This window comes from Nuphar pumila, chromosome 15 (assembly GCF_984573655.1).
Source record: "Nuphar pumila chromosome 15, dmNupPumi1.hap1.1, whole genome shotgun sequence".
NCBI classification, from domain to species: domain Eukaryota; kingdom Viridiplantae; phylum Streptophyta; class Magnoliopsida; order Nymphaeales; family Nymphaeaceae; genus Nuphar; species Nuphar pumila.
Window position 1 is genome coordinate 82,701,089 of NC_143263.1, and position 19,825 is coordinate 82,720,913.

Below are 19,825 nucleotides of genomic sequence, written 5' to 3' on the forward strand. Positions count from 1 at the left end.
TATATCGTAGCATTGTTGGCGAACTCCAATATCTTACATTCACCTGGTCCGATATTGCATTTGCAGTAAATAAGGTATGTCAGTTTATGCATCAACCTACTATTACACATTGGTATGTTGTCAAATGCATCATTCGCTATGTCAAGGCAACCATTCAGCATAGCTTGTTTCTCACACGATCCTCTTCTCTACATCTCAGCACCTTTTCTGATGTTGATTGGATGGACAGTCTTGATGATCGTAAGTCTACTAGCGGTTTTGCAGGGTTTTTTGCTCAAATTTAGTTTTTTGGTCCTCTCGCAAGCAAAGAACTATTTCCCGATCCAATACTGAAGCAGAATACAAGTCCTTAGCCTGTGCTGCTACTAATCTTCTTTGGCTCAAATCCCTTCTATTTGAGCTTGGACTTGTTCCTTCCTCTCTGCCTACTCTCTGGTGTGATAATATGGGAGCATTATATCTTGCGGCTAATCTTGTTTTCCATGCACGCACCAAACATATGGAAATTGATTTTCACTTTGTACGTGACCATGTGCAAAAAGGATATCTTTAGGTGTAGTTTGTTAACTCCGTCGATCAGCTTGCCGATGGCCTCACCAAGCCTCTACCAGTCTCACATTTTATTGTTATTTGTAACAAGCTCAACGTTGCTAACCCCATGTTGAGCTTGCAGGGGCATGATAAGGATAACGATAAGGTTACCGAAAACATACAGGATATTAATGTGATTGATAAGGATAAAGACAGAGTTAATGCAAATTCGGTTCAGTCTAGAACACTGGTTTTCAATAATAACAAAAGTCTGAATTTGTTGAAAGACAACTCTGGAAGCCAATAGTAGCTCTAAGAAGATTAAACCAGGCGTAACATGAAGAGTCCACGATCATTAGCTCTATCATTTCTGATAAACGATAGAGCCCGGTTTCATTAAAAATGATAGTCTATGTTGTTTATCTGTATTGTATTTTATTGTATTTGGTAATCTCATTGATGTAACAATTTTTGCATATATATATATATATAGACACTCGGTTTCTCTGTGGAAAACATACATGAAAAATTGAGTTTTCTCAAGTGTCTATATTCCTTTTAAAAGCCCAAGTTGGAATCCTTCGAACACATGGGGTTTAAAAGATATCTGGTAGGGGTCTGTCTTACCCAAGATAAAATAGTCATAAGGTTGTTTCCCCGAGACGTAGCTAATGAAAACATAAAGAACACGATAAGAACATGATAAAATTGCCATACTTAAATCTCGATGTTCTCAAAATATCACAATATTTCAATGTCTTGAACACATGACAAGATATCATAATGACTTCGTGACTTTTTTCAAAACAATGTAACATTTTTCATTGTGCTTACGAAATTCCCATACAAGGCACTCCAAGATTTGAACAGTTAAAACCCTCACCATGGTTGGATCAAGCCACCAATGGTCCACGGTCATCAACCTGATGATCAAGATTGAGATAGTTGGATGGCAACATTGCACTATTATAAACTAGAGAAGGGTTTGAATGCCTCGGATCTCATATATGAGCTGGCATGGGGCTGGCTGATGTGGTGCAAGCCTCATGCCGAAGATCCAAGGCACTCAAACACAGAATCTCAAATCTCTAGGGTGGACTCTGGTGTCAGACTAGAGATCGAAGGATCTCTAATCCGACAAGGCCCTAGATTCAAATGCTCCCTAAGGGTTTGGGGTTCAAAAAAAAAAAGACTGAAATATTATAGCTTTTGCACCCTTAATTTTCAAAACAATTATGACTTTGATCGCCAACTTGTAGTTGGAATCTTGAGAGCCTATAGAAGGTGTTACTTACCAAGTCCAATTTTTAGTGCAAGTACAAAGAGGGAACTGGTCTCACCACATTTCTCATATGCATAGAATACCTCCTTGATGTCATTCTCTTAAGTATAGTCAGCACCAAGTTAGTTTAACCAAGTTTTTGCCAAATGTATAAATTTTCATCCTATCTTGCAATTTTCATGCTATTGGAAGTTACCATTCAATTTTTCTCTTTTATCTTATCTTTCTTTCCATTTTATTTGTTGTAAATCTGATAAGATGTATCTCATGGGGTATGTATAAATCAAGAAAGCAATTGTTTCCTGAATTGTCACATTAGTTAGAGATGTTTCCTAAAAATGTTCATGAATTATAGCATTTTTTTTTTGAAAGGCAAGCTGGGGTAAGGCAGTTATTATTCAATGTACCATTAGGGTTTGAACCTCCAACGTCCCACCACAAGGAGATGAGCACTGACAACTCCTACCAACCACTATTATCGTGGAGATCTAATAGTAGATCACAATCAAACATGATCATCGAACTGCATTTTCTTGGCAAAATGAATCAATCAAAAGATCATTTCCTCATTACTCTATCTTCTTTTGCTTTCATTTCTTTCATGGTATCATAGCATCGAAGTTAAGAGGCTCATATCATGGCTTCTGACTACAACAACGATTTTTCTAACCGACCAAGGGGTTCTCCCAATGCTCATTCTAACAGTCAAGCTAATGCCAACCTTGCATCTATTGACCAAGAGAAGTCGAGCCCAAAGCATGTCATTACTCAACTCATTCCAAAGTAGTATGACAAACTCATGGTCATTGCTAACTTAGGTAACCAAACTCCATCACTTATGACCAACCTTGCAGGTAATCTCACCAAACTCTCTATATGTTTCATCTTCTTACTTTATTTGGCATTATAGACTTAGTCATTTGTTGAATTCAAGACTTCATATTCTTATCAATTCCATTAAAGTAAATGAGCTTGCTCAGTTTGTCATATTACCAAACAAACTAGACTTCTATTTCTCAATAGTTCTACATCTTCTTTCAAACTGTTTGAATTGATCCATTGTGATATTTTGGGAGGATATCAAACCCCATTCATGTCAGGTGCTCGCTATTTTTTTACCATAGTCGATGAATACAATCGATGCACATGGGTACATGCTTAAAAATGTGTTTTTGTGGGATATCTTTATAAACAAGTGGGTTTTATAGTTTACGATCTTGAAACACATAAAATCTTTGTTAGCAGGGATGTCAAGTTTTATCAAAATGTTTTTTTCTTTTCAAGATCATAAAGCTCTTGATTATGATGGTGGACATATTTTACCCATACTGTTTTTGAGTCTCAAGAGCCTGAAGTGCAACATCAAGATCATATACTTGCATCTATCCATCATAACATCACACAAGTCCAAGATCCATCTTTGCAACAAAGCTCATCTATCCCAAACATTGTGGATCCAATACCCACCAGCATTGAATCATTTACCTAAGAAGATCCACAAATCCAAAAATCGAATAGGACCCATCAACTGCCATTATATCTCAAGGATTGCAATTGTTGCTTTGCAACTCATGTGCTTTAATCAGATGTTTTAGGTGTTGTGTTTCCAAGTACTTGTTATCCTCTTAATCACTAATGATAAATTTTCTCACTATCATTGAGTTTTTATAGCAGCCATTACTAAAAACTTTGAACCAAGTACCTTTACCCAAGCTATGAAACATCAAGATTAGTGTGATGCCATATCTGCGGAAATTCAAGCACTTGAAGAGAACAATACTTGGTCAATTGTAGATTTACCTAAAGTGAAATAATTAGTTGGGTGCAAATGGATATACAAGATTAAATATAGATCGGATGGTTCAATCAAAAGGTACAAAGCGCGGTTAGTTGCAAAAGGATACACTCAAATCAAAGGTCTTGATTACAATGAGACTTATGCACCAGTCACCAAACTTGACACGATTTGTTGCCTCCTTGCTATTATTGCCATAAGAAATTGGCACCTCTACCAGATTGATGCCAATAATGCATTTCTCCAAAGAGAGCTAGATGAAGAGGTCTATATGTAGTTGCCTCCCAATTTTTTTATTAAGGGAGTGCAACATGTTTGTTGTCTCAACAGATCCTTCTATGGACTCAAGCAATCCTCATGAAATTGGTTTGTCAAACTCTCTACGTACTTGAGGCAACTTGATTTCATTCAGTCTAAGACAAATTACTCATTGTTTTTCAAAATAAGGAAACAAAGTCAGATTTTCATATTAGTATATGTCGACGATATTATTATTGTTGGTGACAATCAAATACAAATCAAAGAGATCAAATCTCTTATCCATTGTCAATTTCACCTCAAAGACCTAGGTCAACTTAAATATTTTGGAGGCATTTAAGTGGCTAAATCTAAATAGGGCATATTTTTATCCAAACAAAATATGCTCTAGATATTTTTGAAGACATGAGCAATCTAGGCGCCTGGTGTAATTTTCCAAAATTCCAACTTGGAAAATCCTTAGATTTTTAGAGTATTTTTTTTTTAAAGTGTTGCGCAAGTGGGGAAAACCATAAGGGAAAAACTGTTGAAAATTCTGAGCGGGTTACAGTATGAACAACAAGAAGAAGCATTTCATTACTTTAATTTTACAAAATGAGACGAAAGAAATTATACATCATTCTCCTTTACATAAAGTCTTCCAAATCAAGGGATTTCTCTAAAACCAACGTCCAAGATCGTAAAGATCTAAAGTGTGGGTTCAATTTTTCACCGCACATCGATCGTCATCGCACCACTAGCCGTCATCACCTACATCCTCATAAAACGGGGTTAGTACTCTTGTGAGTTGGTGAGAAACAATCAACACCATACCATTTCATGAAAAATAAGAGCAACTAGCATGATAGTATTATCAATATAGTTAACCATCTACGGAAGCATAAGTATCACTATTATGATGAGACGATTAGAAACAACCAGTTACAGAACTAAGTAATTCTATTCACAATGGAGCATATGTATCCTAATCAAACTCAAAAAGGTGCTAAGGCAGGATACTGTAGTAACTGAATATCAACAGCATGTACATAACATTAAATAGACAGCTAAACAAGAGCAACTATAAGCAAGAAACAGTAAAGAGCAATAATATAACTTCAGCAGCATGAGCAAAGATAAGCAGTAGGAGACATTGTCAAGTGACTAACATGCTTATGTGATGGATAATTAACATTCCATTGTGATAGTAAACATTTCAGCAATTATAACTATAAGCAGAGAAACACACTTTAATCACAGGGTTATCACAAGGCAGTGAGCGACATCATCATGTAACATGCATGCATATCATAACTCAGTGTACTTAGCAATCAAGCAATTAAACAGTTAGGTTTAAGCAATTGAGCAAGTAGTAAATTAAGCAATTAACTATGACAAAAACCATCAAACCCATAAGTCAACAGTTAACAAGTTAGTTTAATTGCTTTGTCTTAATTACTCCTTCGGGTATACGAAGCACCTTGCATTCTACGAGAAATATCACCAGCATCTGTTATCTCAACTGATGTGAATGTGCAAACAAGTGGTTTATCTTAATTATGCTTATCTAGCAACTTTCCCTCCTTCCGAGGTACTTAAGCTCATCTGGTCTTGTGTTTCCCGCAGGACAACATAAACAATCATGATGAGATCATACTCGTACATTCACGTGCTCTAGCACAACAAGCCAAGAGGAGCACTTTGCCGGTGAAGGTGATATCCTCTTTCATCATTTCGGGGTGTATGATATACTTAAACAAGTGAGCACGACTCACGAGGTGGATCCATCGCCCACACATAACTCACCACGGAGTTTCAACATATAACATGTTTCAAAAGATAATCATACCCCTACATTATGCCACATGTCCCCTTTGCATTTTCGGGACGAATCAAGGGTCAAGTGTGCAACATGTGTCAAGTGTACACGCACACAAATTCGTTTAAGCTTTCATCGCATGCTAAGAAACATCGTTAAATATAAGACACTTGATCAATAAACATGCTCAATGCAACACGTTTTAGTTCAGTGACATGATGTGCCAAAGTGCATGTGAGTCTATCACATCATCAAGCACTCAATCATATATTTCCATGATTCAAAAATACATGTGCTATATCATTTAAAGCAAGACATGATATTTGACACATGCTTCATTAGACAATTCACATCATGGTTGATGCCATTACCATTCGTCACACATCATGGAATATCAATCCTCATGCTCATAATTTGTTTCAAGCAGTAATTTACTTGTTATAGAATATCTGGCGTTTGTTTCGATAAGTGAGTCTCATTCGTGTAATTCATTCTAATGATGAACTATGTGATAGCGTACTTCATTTCAGTGACATGTATGTGCAAGTACTGTAGGTATAATTTTGAAAGTTGTCAAGATAGAATGCATGGCACAGTCTTTCAAAGAAGATTGCTTGCGAAACAATTTAAGTATTTTGTGGCATAACACTTGAATAAAGCATGCTCACATTTGGAAATTCACAGATGTGTCATGATGTGCAACATGCATATACGTGTCGGGTGAACATATGTAGTTTCATTAGAGATATTCATACAAGCTCTGATATTGCATGTTTGTGACTCATTTACATGTCTAAGGTACTTGTCGCTAAGCATATATCAACTTATGTTATTTGAGTTCAGTAACATAGTGTTCCACGGTGCCAATGATATAATTTCATTCATGCAACAACTTCGGCACTTGCGTGTTTACTTAAGATGTGAGTAACCGTGTCAAGACGTGCATGTGTCACGTGGCAGTGTACTTATCATGTTGTAATATGTATAGTTGTAGAACTTTCTAGGCTAACATTTTTGTTCATACATGCTGCCATAAACGTCACATGCGTTGGGAGAAACGAAAAGAAACAACACCCTCGGTGCTACCAAAGGGCATCATTTCTGCGGCAACAAAAAAAAAGTGCAGCAAGTGAATAGCGGTCCGAAGCATTGTGAATGCAGGGGATTTGCAGTGACGAATGCACTGTCATCGAGTGCCATATCCGCATAAATATGGCAGCAAGAGGGTTGTTGCCATAGCAATTTTTCTGCAGAAGGTTGGCAACCCAAGAGGTGCTGCCACAAAACAGGTTGTTGTGGAAAAATTGGCTGAAAATAGTTGGGCCGATACCGCACGCATTAAGCAGCCCATGTTGTTGCAGAATCGCTCTTGCCGCCACCAGTTGCAGCAAGAAAGAGTGGTAACTTAAGGGGGCAGCGGACTAGACAAGGACCTGCGGATATGGGTTGCTACCCCTGCAGGGCAGGGCTACTAAGTGTGAGTAAAGCACTTGAGGTGCTGCAACCGCAACACTCAGGGCAGCAAGGCCTAGTCTGGCCTAGACTGAACAGGTTGCGGCAGGCCGGTGCTGCCTGCAGCGAGCAAAAAGCTCCAGCTACAGGGCAGCCAATAGCATGACTGGTCTGGACCGAGTGCGGTCCAGACTTGGTCATGGATGCAGAATCCCACAGGAAGGGAGGTTCGGCCAAAGCAGGGGATCCAGGTTGCAGCCTGCCACCACCCATCCGGTTGCAGGTGTGGCTGCAGCCAACCGAACTACAGATGCACCAGAAGGTGCATGCAGCCGTGATGAAGGCAGACAGACCGAGAAGGAGAGGGGTTCGAGTAAGGCTCGGCCTAGACTGGTCCAGGTCAGCAGCAAACTGGCCAAGGCTGACCCCAAAAGGGGCATTTGCTGCCAGACTTTGGTCCAGTCTGAGGCCTCCTTGCCACTCGAAAAGCCGATTGGGTAGCCCCGGATTCACTGCCATAACAGGGCAAAATTCTGGGTCATCGCGTGCAAAAACAAATAGGGAGTTAAAAGACACCCGAAAGGGGGTTTTCAACTGTGAATCATAGAAGGGGTTGCACAGCAAGTTTGCCATGTTGCAGACTGGCCCATTGTGGGTGGTGGTTGCAGCATGAGCAGGCCCAAAAGCCGGCACACAGGGGTGTGTCCGAGCATAGAGGGTTCAGCCCACGCCCACCCATGCTCACACCAAACACTAAAGAAGAGAGAAGATGCACAGAAATAGCATTCACAATGAAACCAACAGACATACTAATGCTTGTGTTGGTGCATGAACATGAGGGTGCAAGCTTATACAAATGGTGAACCAAGAATGTACTCAATGCAAGATGTATCTGCCATTTCCCCTCCCCTTGCACTACAAAACCGATGCAAGGATGGGGATACTAAGGCTTCATTTTCTAGAAGTTTAAAGGGAAGGGAATGTACAAAGTAAAAACTACCATAGAAGCTCTCATATTTGCAAAAATGGTAGTCGTGAGAAATGGAGAATCTCACCTTGTCTTTCGAAACTCCAAGGATGTCAATCTCCCCTTTGCTATGTCGTGTAGGGTGGAGTCTCTTTTTGTGGTACCCAACCCTGCACGCAGCAAGTAGAGGAGAAAAAGGTGGGTGATGGAGGCACGATTGGCACCAATAGAGGCCTCACGGTTGGGAGAGAGAGGGGGGAGAATCGCCCCTTTTCTTCTCTCTCCTCCTTCTCAAAAGAATTTATAGTCTAGTATTTAACAATGGACGGCTAAGATTAAGAGTTCAAGATGGATGGATGGGCTTGAATTCACGCCCTTCTAGGCAAGGGCAAACTTAAAATTCTTCAAGTTTGCCTCCCACGCCCCCCTATGGGCTTCTAGCATTCAAATCTATCTGAACCTTCTTTCAAAATTGCCACTGCTTCTCCCATGGGCGGTTTTCAAAACTTTAAATCATTTCATCATTTTTTTTGTGGTCACTTCAAAATGGTGTGGGCTGCACTCTAAAGTGAGCCCATGCCCCTAGGCTGAGTCGGCCCTATGCCAATGTTTCAGAAATTTTAAAAGCCTCATTATTTATTAAATTTCATTTTAGCCTTGCTTTCCAAAAATCCATATTCTTTTAAGATCATACTTAGAGTTTGAAATTTATCTTTCTAAATTCTAGTGAAGCTCTAAAAAAAATATTTCTTAAAAACCTCATTTTTTGCCAAATTGCGTAAGATGAAATAGATTTAATCGTATATGAATCTTCAATGGTGAAAATTTCAAATAAGTTTATGCATTTGAAAAAAAAAAAACTTAAGGGTTCGATATGATATCATTACAATGTGTGTGTATATATATATATATATATATATATATATATATATATATATATATATATATATATATATATATATATATATACACGCATACATATACATGCACATATATATACGTGTACATAGACCTACGTAAATATATTTTGAATTTCCCCCATGTATTGAATAATTTTTTCAGAAAATTCGCGGATCTTACACTTGGCCATGCAATTTTCCTATGGAGCCACAATTGCAATGCAACACCATTGATGACGACGTCTTGGAGGATCCAAGCAAATACTGATGCTTAATTGGGTGGCTTGTTTACCTCAACATCACTAGACCCGACTTTTTATTTGTTGTCCATATCTTGAGTCAATTTTTGCACCAACCGCACAAGCGGCACATGGAGGCAGCTCTAAGGGTACTTTGTTACATCAAAGGCAATCTTAGACATGGTGTCCTCTTGTCAATGACTAGTACAATGGATATTGTGACTCAAATTGGGCATCTTGTCCTATGACCCGAAGGTCCACCTTGGGTTACTGCATCATGATAGGAAAAAGTTTGATCTCATGGAAATCAAAGAATTTGTCAACCATCTCTTGTTCATCAACGGAGGCTAAGTATCGGTTAATGGCTCTAGCAAGTTGTGAATGGCTCTAGCATGTTGTGAATTAACTTGGGTCAAGTATTTATTGGCAGATTTCATAATCCAGCATCCTCATCCCATGCTCTTACTTTGTGACAGTCAAGCAGTTATGCACATCTTCGCCAATCGAGTCTACCATGAGCATACCAAACATATCGAAATCAACTGTCACCTCATCCGAGAAAAAAATCAAAGTGGCATGATCCAAACCCAGTTTGTTCTCACCATATTTCGGAGTGTGGATATGTTCACTAAAGCTTTAGGTAGTGATCAATTTTCTCTATTAAGGACCAAGTTGGCCATGTTAGATCCAAGTGCTCCAACTTGAAGGAACGTGTTGGAAGTTGTCATTCATGTTTTCTCTTTATCTTATCTTTCTTTATGCATTATTCGTTGTAAATTTGATAAGATATATTTCATGGGCTCCGTGTAAATCAGGAAAGCCATGTTTTTTTAAATGTAGCATTACTTAGGAACGTTTTCTAAAAAATGTTCCTAAAATGTAGCATTAGTTAGAGGCTGGCTATTATCGTGGAGATCTCACAATATAGGAGATCACAATCCAACATGATCATATTATATATTATCAGACTGCATTTTCATGGCAGAATGACAATCAAAAAATCATTTTTCCATTACTCTATCTTCTGTTGCTTTCATTTCTTACACAAAGAAGCCTAAAAGCACTTCACCATAAATAAAACTCCTCAAAAGCCAAAATGCAATAAAAATAACTCTTTCAGTGAGTTCCATAATTATTGAGATATCGCCATGAAAAAACGGTACTTAGGAGTAGGGGTGGCAATCGTGTCGGGTTGGCGGGTCAGCATAGCTCAACCCAAGCCCGAGCCGTTTATTAAACGGGTCGGTTGTGGCAAACACGAACCCGGCCCGTTTAATAAATGGGTAACCCGACACGACCCGCTAACCCATTTAATAAATGGGTTGGGTCGGGTAAACGGGTTCGCGGGTCGGGTTGGCGGGTTGAGGGGTCGGGTTGGCGGGTTGACGGGTCGGGTTGGCAGACGGGTTGGCAGACGGGTTGGCGGGTCGGGTTGGCGGGTTGACCCACCCGCCTAACCCGTTTATTAAATGGGTCAGCCGGGTTGGCATACCCCTAACACCAACCCGATCCGTTTAATAAACGGGTTAGGCGGGTCGACCCGTTTATTAAATGCATTCGTTTTTTCCAAACCCGAACCCGCCTAAGAGGCGGGTTGGCGGGTCGTGTCAGGTTTTGCCACCCCTACTTAGGAGTCATTTGTTTCACCCAATTTACACATGAAAATAGGGGTTTGCATATGAAACCCTTTTATATGCACGTGATACAAGCATGCCAACTCTATTTTTTTTTTTTTGTGGAGCCCACAGTCATCATGAGATTCTTACACACCACATCCTCTTTGAATAGATTTACGTACGAGTTTTTTCTCGCATGGAATGGCCTTTCTATCATGGGATGCCTTTCTCACGAGGTATTTTCTTATTGGTGGAAATGAAACAAACGATGCCTCAATGTTTTACCTTATCATTGGGCAACATAAATCTTCACTTGGAAAAGGCTCTTAAGATGCTCCATCAGTCGTTAGGATTTTTTTATCTATCACATTCTAACCAATCAACCACTTAGCTACCAATGAAGATGGGATGCCATCATACTGTCTTTTTTTCTAATTGTTTCACCCCCAAATTTACACATGAAAATGGGCGTTTACATATGAAACCCTCCATTTTGGACAACTTCATTTTTCTTTTGGAGCCCATAGTCATAATGGGTTTCTTTTCACTTTGACCATGCATTTTAGATGTAAATCCATATACACCACCCCCTTGCTAATGAATTTACATATGCATTTTTGCACACATTGGATCATAGTGGCAAATATCGCGAGAAATTGCCCAAAAGTTTAAAACGACAATTTCTCTCTAGATTTTCAAAATATCGCAAGATTTATGAAAAAACATTAATACTATGATTTAAACGTGATATTTATGTTTTAAAAGGGTATTTGTCATTAAAAACCATGTATTTTTATTTTAAAATATTTTTTATTAATAATTTCTTATAAAAATAATTTTTTATATTTTTTAATTTATATTTTTATTGCCAATATTTTGCCAAAAAATGCAAGATTTTATGAAAAATTTTCAAATTCTCACAAGTTTTTGGAAAACTAGATTTTGTCGATAAAAACGTTTGTCACTATGCATAGGATGGCCTTTCCCTCACGTGATGCCTTTACCATGGAGTCTTTTAGTAAAGAAACATACTACCTCTAATGGATGGCCGGAGAACCCTTAAGGTTCCCCAATCTACCGGAGAGTAGACCTAGCTTTGACCTTGTGGCAAGGGATTTCTCCCATCGGTTTCGAACTAGGGTCTTGACATCCAATTAACTTAGTGATAGAAAAATGTTTGTTAAAGAATGAAAAAATGATTAAAAATGATTTGCAATAAAAAATGACAAAAACCACACAATAAAAGGGTGAGTCACCATAAACTGGATTAAAAAAACAGGTGTGAAGGAGATATTTCCTTGAAAAATTAGGGTTAAGAACTACGTGATTCCAATACAGGATTCAACATGATTCAAACTCAATATTCAATAAAATTAGATCCATATTATTGTTTTTTTTTAATGTATTGTTTGTGTGACATGCTTGGCCAAAGTACTAACTTCTTTTTTTTAGAGGAAATATAAATCAATTTCATTAATTAAGAAGGGAGTTACAACGGTGAATGCCAAAGTACTAACTTCTAATTAGAAATGTATTGAGTGGAGAAATGGGGCTGAAACAAACGCACCTATACGTACAAAGAGTGATGATTTTTTTTTTTTAAAGGTAAGCTGGGGTTAGGCAGACCCCTATCACTAGTAATACAGTTATACCATTGGGTTTTGAACCTGCAACGTCCCAAGGTGACGTACACTAGCTGCTCCTATCATACAAAAGGGGAGCCCTAATTGGTAAAGACTGATAATTTCCCTAATGAACCAGTTTCTATGACAGCCAATGTTGTGAAAAGCATTGAGCCGGAACGAGGCGCTCCACCAAAAACTGAGGCGAGGCGTAAGCCTCGAGGTGTAAAGCGTAAGCCTCAAAAAAAATTTGAAAACTTAAAAAAAACTATCTAAAAATACAAATAAATAAATATATATTTTATTAATGAAGAAACATGCAATAAGAAATAAAAAATTTAAAATAAATACTAGAAATTATGAGATTAACATGTAAAAGTAACTGAGAAACTAATCATGCAGAGTAAGCTTCAAAAAATTAAAAAATTAAAAAAATAAACTATAAAAAATATTTAAAAATACAAATAAATAAAAAATTACTCTTTTGATTAAACAACATGCAATAAGAAATAAAAATCTAAAATATATACTAAAAAATATGAGATTAACATGAAACTCATTATATAACTTAGAAAAAAATTAAGGATTGAACTATAAAAAAATATATAAATATACAAATAAATAAATAAAATGCTTTATTGATGAAGCAACAAGCAATAAGAAATAGAAAATCTAAAATAAATACTTCAAAATTTTAAAATAAATACTAAAAAAGTGTTTTATTGATGAAGCACGCCTGCACGTTGAGGTGCAGAGGGCCTCGCATCAAGGTGAGGCACACCTTTTGCGCCTCAAAGCGCACTCTTAACAACAGTGATGACAACTAATAAGCAAAGAAATTGTAGCATTTTGCATCGGCCCCTCCAGTATTCATAAATTTTTCTGTCATTTAGAAGCCAGGATCTTGGGACTGACTTGGAAAAAACAAGGACAACAGAGGAAGATGGGCTCATTTGGGAAATGGCCCACCGTCCAATATAACTTAGCACTTGTTAGAGAAACTTCCTAACATCTAGTTTGTCAGAATGGTTTATCAAATCCTAATCAACAATTATTGATAGCAATTATCAAAACCAACCATAACCTCTAGCAATCAAACACACTGTCTTAGCTCAGCACTCCCACATTCAAATCTCCAACAAAACAAAAGTTTCCACAGGAAATACAACCCTAATGGCCATCATGCCAAGACTGAGTGGGAATCTCTCGGCTAGTTGCTAAATAAACCTTCTTCTCATCTTTTGATGTTCTTGACCGGCTTACCTCTCACGGTGAGATACGGATTGGATACACAAATACTTATTTTTTATTAAAAATAAGACACAAGGCTACATATTGTTTAAATATGTAATATATAGAAAATATATTTTAATCATTTTAATATTTATCACCAAGGGGTTTGGCAGTGGAGGGAGCCTTGGCCCCTAGACGGTTTGATTCCCATGAGTGCCCTTGCATTAATGAGGGCAAGGGATATGCCCTTGCTCAGCCAAAGCCTGGCAACTCCTTGTGGGGGTGGGGGGAGTAAGGGCAAGGGATAAGCACTTGCTCGACTCCCTAGGGACAAGGGGTGCACCACGAGTTTACACCGTTGAAAAAGCAACGGTAAGTACGGCAGGCTGAGAAATTTCTGATCCCAATGGTGGTTTCCCGGCCTTCATGGCAAAAAAATATTTTAATATTTAAAAAATATATTTATACATAATAAAATACAAAAAAATATTAAAATTACAAATGATATTGGACATGTCTCATAGCATGCCATGATGCTTGTCCATGTGTCATTTAACAACCTCTAGCCAAACTGATGCGTCCCTGTGACATGGTTTATAATGTTTTATATCGGTTAAGATATATACAAACAACCCACAAACGCTACACACACTTGGCTAGGTGGGTTAGTTTAAGACTTTGAAGTTGAACAGGGAGGCAGGCCCATTAGGTTTTCCTTAGCCATATAAAAAAAGAAGAAAAAGTTGAAGGCAGTCAAGAGTTCACTACCCGGAGTGAACTCTCTCCATACTAAAAAAAACACCTATACAAACCTGTTCACACTGACCAACTTGGTTTGAAGTAGCCTTAGACAAATCCCCTACTTCTAGTTGCTTCAAAGGTGATAAAAGACTATTTTATAGGTGACTACTCGATTTATCAAGTACCATACAAAGCAATCATCATGAGTTACAAGCGTCCAACACCAATATGATCTTATTTTTAATTTTCAAAACCTATTCTAGAGAGGGATAGACGCTCACATTTACGGTAGATTACAAATTACTTTCTATTTCCAACATGACAGCTTGATTGTCTTTCATCTCTGCATGGATACTAATAAGGATAAAAAATACATAAACAAATAGCAGGCCATGTGGAAAATGTTCAGAAAATGAATCCAAGCTCCAAACCAGGTAGGTTAATATACAACAATTTGATGTAGAGGTTAAGGAAAAACGATCGTTGAATAAGGTATCGTTGTATTTTATTACCACAAAATCACATAAAACACAATGCCAGCAATAACTACAGATGAATAAAATGGGTATAACAATCAATAAATCATTCAACAGTATCATTGCAGCAACAAAGGCAGTAGCAGAACATGCATCAGTCTCAGTTAATGGTAAAATGAAAAGAAAATGTGGTGAAAGGGAAGCAGAAGAAGGGAAGGAATCATGTCTGCTTGGCATATCTGCCAGTCTATTTACCAATTCTATGCACAATTGAGAGAGAGAGAGAGCTTTTCCATCTTATTCACACTGGTAGACCAAAACATTTTCTCTAACTGAACCAGCTTCCTGCTTAAGATTTTTCTGTTTCCTGAATTGTCATCAAATGTGTTCTTTAACATGGCATCTGCATCACTCCACTGAGCATGTGCACTTTCATCTCTTGATTCTTGAAGGTTGTCAAAAGAGCACAATGTGTTTTCTGTCAGAAAAAAGAAAAAGATATCTGACTGATTCTCTCTACCGCTTTCAACAGGAATCAGGATCTACTTTGGCATTGTTAGGTTGTCTTTCATCGACTCAATTTCTGCACTGCCAGAATGACTACGCCTGTGCCTGTTCCTGCGGTCCTGCAAAAGATCACCAAAACCCAATGTTCATGAATGATGCATGGATGCAAAAATCATAAGGAAAGGTTTAAAATTGGCTTTGCTATAAGACCTCACGGTAAGGGAATTCTTCAGATTCAAGCATTCTGACAACTTGACCCATCTGGGGTCTTTTTTCTGACTCGGGATCTACACAACGCAAAGCAATGAGCAGTGCACGTTTCAGTGCCCGTGTAGATGGCTTAACTTCCAAGTTTGGATCTATAACTTCCTCGGAACGCCTACTTGCCACCATCTGTTTGAGCCACTCCACGAGATTCACCTGTGTACAAGTATTCCCACACCCAAGGTTACTCTCTCTCTCTCTCTCTCTCTCTCTCTCTCTCTCTCTCTCTCTCTCTCTCTCTCTCTCTCTCTCTCTCTCTCTCTCTCTCTCTCTCTCTGTGTGTGTGTGTGTGTGTGTGTTTTACCTCATTGGCAGGCCGGCCATAATCAACAGGGTCTCTTCCAGTAATTGCCTCCAGCAAGAGGACACCAAAGCTGTAAATATCACTCTTCTCATTCAATAGCCCAGTGTTCGCATATTCGGGTGCTACATATCTGAAATCAAGGGAACAGTATGATAGTTTAAAATAATTAGAATTATGTGTTCCTGGTGCAGATAATAATAAAGAAATCTACAGCAAGCATGCAGACGGAGAGGAATCAAATTTGTACCCAAACGTTCCCATCACTCTTGTAGTTATATGGCTCTTCCCTGATCCCAGGAGTTTAGCTAGTCCAAAATCAGAAATCTTCGCATTGAAATCTTCGTCGATCAGGATATTGCTTGATTTTATGTCTCTATGAACAACTTTTGGCTCTATAGCTTCATGTAAATATGCAAGCCTGCAGAAATTGGATCATTAACTTTATGATATGATTAAGCTACTCATCACATATTCCATGCTCCTCATGCCAAAAGGAAAAGAAAAAGTGGCCATCGAATTATTAGCAAAGAAAGGAAACAAGCAGGATTTTGCTAATTGTATCTTCAGAAATAGACTTACGCTTTGGCGGTGCCTAGTATGACCTTCATTCGGGCCTCCCAGCTCAGTGAACCATGTTGACGCATAGCACCATGAAGCCACTGCTCTAGGTTCCCATTGTTAACATATTCATACACCAACATTCTGTACTTCAATCCAGAAGAAAATAGATAAAAAAGAAAGAAATTTGGAGAAGAAAGAACAAAAATTTATGATTCATATGAAAGATGCATTGTAAGAACAAAATTTTAACATCAAATTTTTTATATTTTCTGCCTGTTGTTAATTGAAATATGATTTCATGATTAAATAGATCTACCGTGCAAAAAGTAGAACATGAGAACTTTACATTCTACAGATAAGCAGAGAAAAAAATGCTTTACCTGTGAGTTCCCTCCACACAGTAACCTAATAGACGTACAAGATTTTTGTGACGCACATGACCAATAGCCTCCACCTCTACTCTAAATTCCTTCTCTGCCTGTCCCCTGTAATATTTCAATTGGAGTCAGATATTAACATAAACATAAGAGAGGAATGATGATGATGGTCAAGTTTATTGAAGTTACATGTTGTTAAGGAGCTTCTTCACAGCTACAGCTGTCCCATTGATCAACTGTCCTTTATACACAACCCCATATCCACCCTCACCAAGCACGTTATCCCTTGAGAATCGATTAGTTGCCAACTCTAAATCCCTTAAAGTAAACCAATGCCCCCAACCAAGATGTGATACCTCAGGCAAACCTGTCAATGGTGAAGCTGTCCTGAAACCATGTGATGAAGATGGGTTATGGACATGCCCCGAACTTCCATCATCACGTGACTGCGAACTGCCAACTCTCTCCAGCTGATAAACTGAGCTGCACTGACTGAGATTATCAGCATCACTTGATCTGCTCATGCCTAAATGCACTAACATCTTCTCAGAATCTTTTGTACTTGATTGATCATGTAAACCAAAGACAACACCATCATGATCAGGGTAATCTGAGCGCAGATTATGAGCAGCCACTCTATCAACTTTTATCTCTTTGGATACATTGGGGATTTTAGAGAGTGGGAATTTATCGAGGGTCCTTTTCGATTTTCTTTGAGAAGCCAACCACATCGCCAAGATGGATAGAACCAATGCAATGAATATCCCAACTGAGATACAGATCACGACCCATAATTTAAGACCAAACACCGCTGTCTTTCTCGATAGTGATTCACTCAGGGAGGATGACATCTTTTATACTACTAAAAAACAAATTGCAAACAGTAATTAGCATCAACTACATACTCCAAATTCTTGCATTCATGAGAAACTCAGACCATCTTAGGCCTATAAAAAAGTGAAATAGTTCAATATTCTAAAAAGTTATAAGCACATTAATGTTGATGTCAAATATGAAGCAACCATATCCACCAAACTGCTACACAGCATGAAAATCTTCCACTATGCAATAGAACTTTTCCTGAACCTAAGCACCACCATCACCAACAATGGGACCGCCTGTAAAGGGCCGAACTTGCACACCTACATATACTTGCATAATCCAAGAGAACAAGTAAATACAATCTTTTAAAAAGAAAACTTTCGCTTAACACACATCGTGGAATCTCTCATCGAGAGACGCAGAGAGGCAGATTATTGGCTCCTTGTCTAAATGGTTGCATCGTTTAGACATTGAAGATGCCAGCAAATACAACAGTTTCAGGAAGCCCATGGCAATTCTTCATCATGTACATGATATTAAAAAACAAAATCGGAATTCCCGGAACCCAATAGCATAATTTTAGTCCCCACCCAAACAAAAATCCCCACAAACCATCATATTCAATACATCTCTATGCCAATCCTTCACATTGTAAATGATTCAGATTTAGTTCACGGTTCCGCAGAATCATTTGCCACCATTCTTCAGTCCCACTAGAACAGTTGGACTAAGAACACATCTGAGCACCGATCACATTGCCACCAAAAAAATTACGCAATAACTTGGCAACGAAACGAATCAATAAAAAGGACTCGTAGATATTACAATGAGGACCGGTTTCCCTTCCTCGTAAAAACACACCAAATGGGCAAAAACACGAAAAAAAAGAAAAGAAAAAAACAATCACCAAGTAAAACAGAGCAAGCTCAAAATCCGGAGCAAAAGAGTTATACCTCTTCTGCTGTAGGCCACTGTAAAACGACCCCCTTTGATCCCCTCCCGATCAACAGCAACAAACAAAGAAAGATTTCTTCTTTTTCTTCTTCTTCTTCTTCTTCTTGTACATGCATTTAAGGAAGGAAATGAGCAACACCCACAAAATTTTCAGGCCATTAAAACCCTAAACCCCTAAGAATAGGTGAAGGGGATTAAGGAAAGTGGGTGTTGATTGGTAGGCCAGAAAACCACTTAGAGAAGATATTTCAAGGGAGAGGGCGGCTTGCTGTTAAATCTGGGGCATTTTCGTAGGAGGGTTAGCGCGTCAAGCTCTAGGTGCAACGAAGAGAGAATAGAGATAAAGAAAAAAGAACAGTAAAAGTAAAGCAAGTCCAGCCCAGACAGGGTGAGGAAATAGTAAAGGAAGAGAAAATCTGCGTTTATATTGGGCTGCCCCAGTTCAGCCTGCAGGTAACAACAAGACACCCTTAGGGTTAACGGAGAAAAAAAAACAGCTTTTTAGGGAAGAAATAAAAAATAATAATAATAAAAGGCAAATTTTGAAGCTGGCACCGTATTTAGTATAATTCAAAATTGTACTTAACATTTCAAAAAGGCACCAATGTTTTCTTTATTTAAATAAAAAACAAACTTTTGAAAATTAACTGCAGTTGCCATTAAACTATCTTAGGTCAGAAAAGTAATATTGTCATTTTACCCTATGCCAACCTGCACTTGTAAGGCTTAATGAATTAGGTAGGTATCGTTTTTTCTCATTTATGTTTTTATCATTTTTTTATTTATCCTTAAAATGTATTGGCATTCAGATAACAAATTGGTTCAGTTATTAAAAAAAAAAAACAGGTTTTGAACTTTGAATAATAAGATCATATTTGAGGTTTTATTGTGAATTTAATCTCAAAAACGGTCCTTAGATCTTTTTTTGTTAACATAACAAAGCTTAAGAGCATTTTTAAAATTTTAAAGACATAAGTGTGCTTTTTAATTATGCCAAAGACTTAGGTGTCAATGTGGAGATTGCCTTTTAAGAAAGTATTTTTTTGACTAATTAGATATTATGAGATATTGGCAATTGGAGGAGAGTGAGAAAGTGAGGTCAACCCCACAGGATTGGCTAAATTGTA

The 19,825-nt window shown here is 38.0% G+C and overlaps 1 protein-coding gene across 1 annotated transcript; it reads right to left on the reverse strand.

Moving 5' to 3' along the window:
• Window positions 1-14,918: 14,918 nt before the first annotated feature.
• On the reverse strand, window positions 14,919-18,800 carry LOC149815797 (Protein kinase superfamily protein). Its single transcript, XM_089988736.1, has 8 exons — window positions 18,698-18,800; window positions 17,112-17,781; window positions 16,926-17,030; window positions 16,564-16,686; window positions 16,232-16,402; window positions 15,985-16,114; window positions 15,627-15,836; window positions 14,919-15,535 (listed from the first exon to the last, which is right to left on the reverse strand). The coding sequence occupies exons 2-8, from the start codon at window positions 17,771-17,773 to the stop codon at window positions 15,452-15,454; spliced, it is 1,485 nt and encodes a 494-aa protein (XP_089844862.1). The 5' UTR covers window positions 17,774-17,781; window positions 18,698-18,800; the 3' UTR covers window positions 14,919-15,451.
• Between the last annotated feature and the right edge of the window lie 1,025 nt (window positions 18,801-19,825).